Below are 6,808 nucleotides of genomic sequence, written 5' to 3'. Positions count from 1 at the left end.
GTGCCGCCGGAAGCTGTGGCGCTGCAGCGGCGCACGAGCAAGGAACATTACCAGCTTGCCGATCTTTAAGTGTACAAACTGTTTTCAATTGAGCTGGCTGGCTGGCCGTTGGCTGCAGGGCACATTTGGCTGCCAATTTTACACACGAAGAGTCGCTCATATGGGAGCCTCCGATTGCTGTACCTTCGAGAAGGAACCCGTTGAAGGCACCCCGGTTCCGGCGAGACTTTTCGAGACAATGCTCCCAATTTATGACCCGGCCAAATTTATACGCTCGATAAAAGCCTTTTCGGGTTGGAATAAATCTCCGACAAGCTTACAAGTGGAGCCCTTTTTCGGTCTCCCTGATGAGTGTTAAAGAGCTTCCGATAAAGGAGGCTCGGCGGCCGAAAAGTTTCCCTAAAGTCCTTGCCTTCTCGAGTGTTGATGTCGGACAACGTATCACGAGTCGTGATCGGAAAAGTGCACTTCATCTCGAGTAGAACTGTCGTAGAAACCTCGACGGCTTTAAGATCTTGTGATGGGCCAACAAACGAATGTAATTGTTTTGATTTAATTTGAATGCATCGCAATTTGATGTAATTTTGTGTCTGCATTCATCATCCGTAAGTAAAAGCTACCGAAAGTACCCTAAAGGCAGAAAAAAGGATTGCCTTTACACTCGACCAGCCCCAGCCCGACCGATGGTAGAGTTTGTTAACACTGATTGGATAATATTTATGTGCTTCTATGAATCATTTATGAAATTATCCTTCGCCGCCCGGTAAAGGTGGAATAACTCGTCCAAATCGCTGTTGGGACGGCAATTTGGACGGTGCGAATGAACGGAAGTGCCGGCGGTAGGGTCCGCCCGAATCCTAACGACCGACCGTAAGATGGTTTGTGTCTCGGTGGGCCAAAGTTCATTAATTTGTGGATGTGCCCTTGCCCCAGTACTCTCGGGGTTCTCGATCGAAAGCGGGGTTTCTCGATTGCCACAAAGAACCCGGAGTGCAAAATACCTTACAACTACCGATATCGCATACTGGCTGGCTGGCTGGCTGGCTGGAAACGGACTAATGGAATGTATCGAAGTGAATTGCAACAAAAAGGATCCAATCGATCGGCTCGGCCTCGGTTGTGAGGGTCGCCAGGAAAGCGAGCGTATTTTTGCTGCGCCCCCTAATAATCACAACGTGTAAAACTGTTGTTGGTCGTTTTTTGGCAACCCGGTCACGTCGCGCCGGAAACGGATGTTATTGAAGGCCAGGCCACGGGGGACGGTACGGTACCGTATCGATTGCGCGCCCTTCCAGAAGGATTGTTTGTATGTCTAATTTATCTGCTCGGCAGAGTGCGAGCTCCCCTCGTCATTGCCAGAACGTAGTCATTTTGCGACCAAATTTACTATTCATCGGCGCACTGTAATTGACTGTGCATGTTGAAGTTCAATTTGTGCTCAATTACAGTACGAGCATTTCCTGTCCTGTCATCGAATATCGTAATCACAGCGTAGGCGATGATCAAAGCAATCGACGGGTTGCCATCGACGCACGGGGTTCGCATTTTGTCGACGATGCCTAAGGTAAGCCAAAAAGGAGCACCGAAATCTAATTTCGTGTTGTAATGCAAATACCCAAGCTAATTAATATTCTTTCTGCACGCTCCCCCAACGACGGCCAGCCAAAGAAGAGCAAGGAACCGAAAATCCCCGAACCCGAAGCGGCGCTGTAAGTATTTAACGAAAAACTGCAACCAACTTCGGGCGCTGCTCACTGAGATTGCTTCTTGTTTTTTCGTTGCTGTCGTCCCGCGCCAGCCAAGAGCAAGAGGAACGGGCTGCCGACGAGCAGCGACGGCTCCGGGAAGCGGCCGCCCAAAATCTGAAGGAATACAACCAGCGGCGCGTGCTGTTGGTGGAAAGTGTAAAATTATTTCGCCGTAAGAAGCAGAATTCATGGGGTAATGGGGGTTCAATTGAGGATCAATTTTCCATTTTTTCGCCCCCGAGGGCTCGAAAAAAGTGCCTCGGAGCACCGATGTCAGCAAGCGGACCGGAAGCAGTGGTCCGATTTTGTGTCCTGCCGTAAGCCTCCCGATCCGAGCAGCGCTCCGGAGCTTCGCGAGGCCCTGTACCGGTGGCGCTATCGGTGCGAGCAGCAAGAAAAGAGTTCCGTCAGCTGGACGCTGGCGGCCGACGAGCGAAGCCCGCTGACGCAGGATGCGGCTGCGGTGGGGCGCAAAACGACCCGGCAAGATCTGCGGCAACTGTACCGGAACATAGGCGCAATTTATGTCCCGACGGTTCGCGAGGCCGTGGCGGTGCTGAAATCGATCGAGGACACGGAGCAGCAGCCTGGGGCCGAAGTGCTGCTGGCGAGGGACGAAATCCGGAAGTTCATTAGCGATTCACTGGACAGGATGACCTTTCGTGTTGGCAGCAACCTAGCCCGAGATATGGAGTAAGTAAACACGCCGTTCGGCGCCGTGCATTAGCATCGGTCTGGCCGGCATTTTCTCCTCTCTTTTCTCCGTCCTTTAAGAGTCCTGGATCCAGTGATGTGCGAGTTTCAGTACGCGAGCGAAGTTGTGGCCATTTATTTTTGGTCCTTTCGCCATGTTCCTCTGCCGCCAGATTAGTAAGTTGCAACACGCTTCCTCTGCTAGTGGCCTTCACATCTCTCTCTCGCTCTCTCTCACGCGTAGTAATCTTCTTATGAAAACGGTGAATATGGCCCCGCTCCGGCTCATCCTGCACCGGCCACCGGCGTTTGATTTAAAGAACGCGCTGATCCGGGGCCTTTGGCACGGATTCGATCACTACAGCAGCATGGACCCGACGCGGGTCGCAGGACCGCTGCTGCCCGGACCGGCCAAGGAGCTCATCGCGGCCCAGGAACTGGAGTGGAACGAACGGCAGGAAGTCAGGCGGAAACGTCTGACAGCTTTGCGCCAGCTGCGGGATGATTACGAAAACGAACAGCGCCGTCGGCAAGCCGAAGCGGAAGCCGCGGCAGCCGAGCAGCAAAAGCCCGGCACATCCGGCAGTCGGGCCGAGCGTGGCAAAGGGCGGAAGGTCAAGGGGGGAGCCAAAAAAGGGAAAACAAAACAAGCACCGGAACCGGCACCGGTTCCGGCAGTGATTACCGGCGAAACCGAGGTCGACATAGACGACGAGTATGAGCGCCAGCAAAGCGATCAGTTTTGGGACACTTTGGAGCCAATCGGCCCCCGGTCACTACCGCTGCGGGACGGGTACGCGAATCTGCGGGAGTACGCCATCACGGGAGGGGTCTACAAACTCACACGCTTCACCAAACTGCCGCAACCGGTCGAGGTGCGATCGGATTTCATCTTCACCTGCAAACCGGTCCGACTGGACCTGTCAGAAAGCCAACCGGAACTGGAAAGTGAGGAGCTGATTAAAATTGAACTCCTCCTGCCTGGCGGGTGTTTCTGGTGGGAAGAACCGACCGTGTGTCGCTGGGAACCGTGGGAAAAAAGTGACACATTCCGGCAGCTATCCCCGGCCGTCCAACGATTCCACCTCCGGTACGATCAGATCCGGGCCCGAGAAGCGTCGCGACTGTTTACAGCCAAGGACACGGAACCGAAGCACGGCACGCGTCGAGCAAAAGTGCTGCCAGACTTCCGGCTTGTGGATGTTCCGGTCGACATCAGACGGCACTACCTGATCCGGGACCACATATTAGCGCGACTCCCGGAAGGATATCGGTTCCACGCGGAGTTGAAACAATTGTACTGTATTCTGAGGGACCGGACCGCCCGACGGAAGGCCCTCGACCGGGAGCGCCTAGCCAGGAACGAACTGATGCTGAAGTATGATCGATTCCGGCAAGCCAATCAACGACCCGCCGAGTGGACCCCTGTCTCGGAGCTACGCCTTCCCACTGAAGCTGACATCGGAACAGCGGAACGCAGCGCCGGGGCCAGACGGAAGACCTCCATCGCGTTGGTGCCGGAAATGGATGCAAAATTGGACCACCTTTCACTGTTACACCCGGCGCATCCTCGCTATCTGCACCCTCCACAACCCGCCCGTCGTCCGCTGACCGTGGCCGCTAAGGACACTGACTGCACGGCGCAAACCATGGAGGAACTGGAGCGCTCCCTCGAAGAGTGCATCGCCGCGGACGATGATGAGGCCGGCGAACGGTTGTGCGATCTGTTTTCGACATTCCTGAACCTGCTCGAGTATTTGCGGGACAAGGAGAAACCGGTGTTCCCGCCGCTACCACCACCGGGAGAGGAGGAACCGGTGCCGACCGTAAAACGCGTGTCCGTCAGAGTTGGCACGCGAGAATTCAATCATCGGCACCCGGTTCCGAGGCCATCCAGTAGAAAGTCACTCATACAAGAACCGAGAGGGCGTCCCCAGTCGGGCTCCCCAAAGCGAACCCGGAAACGGAAAAAGTCGGTGACTAAACGAACGGATTCGATGGCCGTGGAACAGCCTGACCGGGCGACGCCCGAAGACCGATCAAAGACGGAGCGGATCTTGACGCGGATCGACCATGAACCGGGCCGTTGGTCGACCAAAGCGATCCAGAGACAATCGTACGATCCGGACGGCAGGATACTAACCTTTTGGACCGACCGACTTGGGGTTTTCGGGTTGGCCGCCCGTCGATACTGTTTACTACCCCTTCGCCAGTGGGACATGCGACGACAGGGACGAGTGTAAGCATCGCTTCCGAAATAGCGTCAATAGCGCGGTCGATAGTGTCCCCTTTCTTCCCCTATCTCCAGAGCCGATCTGACCACCGTTATCTCACTCCGAACCGGGGGGGCCGGGCTTGAAATTGTGTTCTCCGTCACCGCCGGTGGCTACCGACTGCAGATCGGCCAAGAACATCGTGAATCCCCCAATCGGGAGGTCGTGGTCCCTCCACACGACGAGCTATCTCTGGAGGAGCTACAGGAGCTTCTGGCCAAGCTCAATCTGCATCTTTTTCCAGAACCCGACACTTGCTTCTACACGGCCGGAATGCCGGAAGGCGCCCCCAAGCACGAACCGATGGAACTCCACAATCTGCGATGTTTGGCCGTGTTTTGTTTGACGCACCACTTTTGCCACTGCCTCTGGAACCGATATGCCGATCGGCGAACGGCACTGGTTCGGTGCCGTCAGTTGATTGAAGGTCGCCCGGAACCGGAATTGGAAACCATCAAGATAACGCCTCTCGGGGTGCTGGCGGTCGAGGTGGAGGAGCTTTGTTCGCCCACCCTTGAGGAGATCGCGATGGCGTACCATCCGCGTCCCGCGGACCAAAGCGTAAGTGACCTGCCGGGGGGGTGATGAACCAGACAGCTCGGGGTGTCTCATTCGCTTCCTTCCTTTCCGTAGTACAACGCGGACTGTTACGGTCTGCTGAAGGGTACCCTTGAAGAACCCTCGCGGAAGGTGCTCGCTAAAACGCCGCCGATGCTCCAGTGGAACGTTGGCCAGTTGCTGCAGAAGCTTCGGCTGCTCAGCTACTCCTGAAAGGGGGACGGACCGACGGACCGATTGTAGTCATCGGAACACTTAGGCCGGTCGGACCTATCATTAATGCATTACAAAATCACGCCAATTGCAGTCGGGGGGCGTGATGAGACAGGGCGTCCAGACAGGCCAATTCGAAAGTATCAACCGAATCATCATCAGGCTCGCCCTCAGCCGACGTTTTGATCCCCTCTGGCCAAGCATTAATCATCGTCATGGCGGCCTCGTTTTCGATCCAATTACCGCTGGCTTTTTCGGACGGCCTGGCACATGGCCGTGACCATTAGGGTTCAAATGACGAGCAACAACGTAAAGCACCGCCAGGAACCCCGTAATGAATAAAAAAACATTCTAAATTGTCCGTTACGTTACTGGCGGGCGCAGATGTGTGTATTTTTGATGGCCATTCTCGAGTGCTCGAGTGCTCGACTGGGTCTAAAAAGTTATGGAGTTTTTGCGTTTTATGCAGACGATGCACAGTAGGGAATTTGTTTGGGAAAGGCGGACATATTTGTTTTGAGGAAGAATCTATGGACTTTTTTCAACGTTTTTGTTCTCTTTGCATGTGTTTTGATGAGATTCGACTTTTTATGTATAATACAAGCGTTCAAGTATAATAAATTAGCTCTTTTCGATATTTTAAGGTTTTTAAACGCCCCAGCTATGCAATTTGAATGACACTAAAATCTTTTAATGCACAATCTAAACGCCGGGGTTATGCAATCTGTATTGCACCAAAATGTTTCAAAGGATATTCCTACGTAAATACGCAAATACGTAAATCTTCTGGAACAAGAGACCAGGGGCCTCCTTTTGCATCAGGAATTGTTTTCTTAAAAGCTAAAAAGGAAGGCTAAAAATTCGGATTTGCCATAGATAACTTATCTATTTTAGGCTAAAATGCTCAGTTTCTTTGTTGACTGAAGTTGACTTATGACCGCCTTTTCCCTATAGTGCGATGGCGTGATTGGTGCATTCTGTCCGGAGCGTAGAGAAGCCTCGGCCACGGGAACAAGTCGTTTGACGGATTGATTGACTAATGAGTGTTACTCCGCGTGTCGCGGGTACTTACTCATCGAATGATCAAGCAAATCATCATTCCACGTGTCAGTAAATTGTGTTTTACACTCTTGAAATTTAGTTTTTACAGCACCGAGCGGGCTTTATTTGATTACAAAACCCAATATGGCGTTTGCGTGCATCTGATTTCGATTCTATTGTGGTTATGTTACAATCGAGTTACATGAAACCGGCCCGTTCGATTGATTCGATTCGAGTTACCAAAATAAGCCCCACGGTCACGGCAAACAATGGAATTAGAAA

At 53.2% G+C, this 6,808-nt stretch overlaps 1 protein-coding gene across 1 annotated transcript; it reads left to right on the top strand.

The window, feature by feature from the left end:
- The first annotated feature begins 1,555 nt into the window (after window positions 1–1,555).
- LOC128274466 (uncharacterized) lies at window positions 1,556–5,485 on the top strand. The gene is made up of 11 exons (XM_053012680.1): window positions 1,556–1,564; window positions 1,663–1,708; window positions 1,795–1,920; window positions 1,991–2,441; window positions 2,523–2,618; window positions 2,686–3,038; window positions 3,069–3,511; window positions 3,581–4,267; window positions 4,454–4,680; window positions 4,750–5,275; window positions 5,348–5,485. Exons 1-11 carry the CDS (start codon window positions 1,556–1,558, stop codon window positions 5,483–5,485), a joined length of 3,102 nt encoding a protein of 1,033 aa, XP_052868640.1.
- The last annotated feature ends 1,323 nt before the right edge of the window (window positions 5,486–6,808 follow it).

This window comes from Anopheles cruzii, chromosome 3, assembly GCF_943734635.1.
Source record: "Anopheles cruzii chromosome 3, idAnoCruzAS_RS32_06, whole genome shotgun sequence".
Taxonomy (NCBI): Eukaryota; Metazoa; Arthropoda; class Insecta; order Diptera; family Culicidae; genus Anopheles; species Anopheles cruzii.
This window is presented reverse-complemented; position numbering and strand designations above follow the sequence as displayed.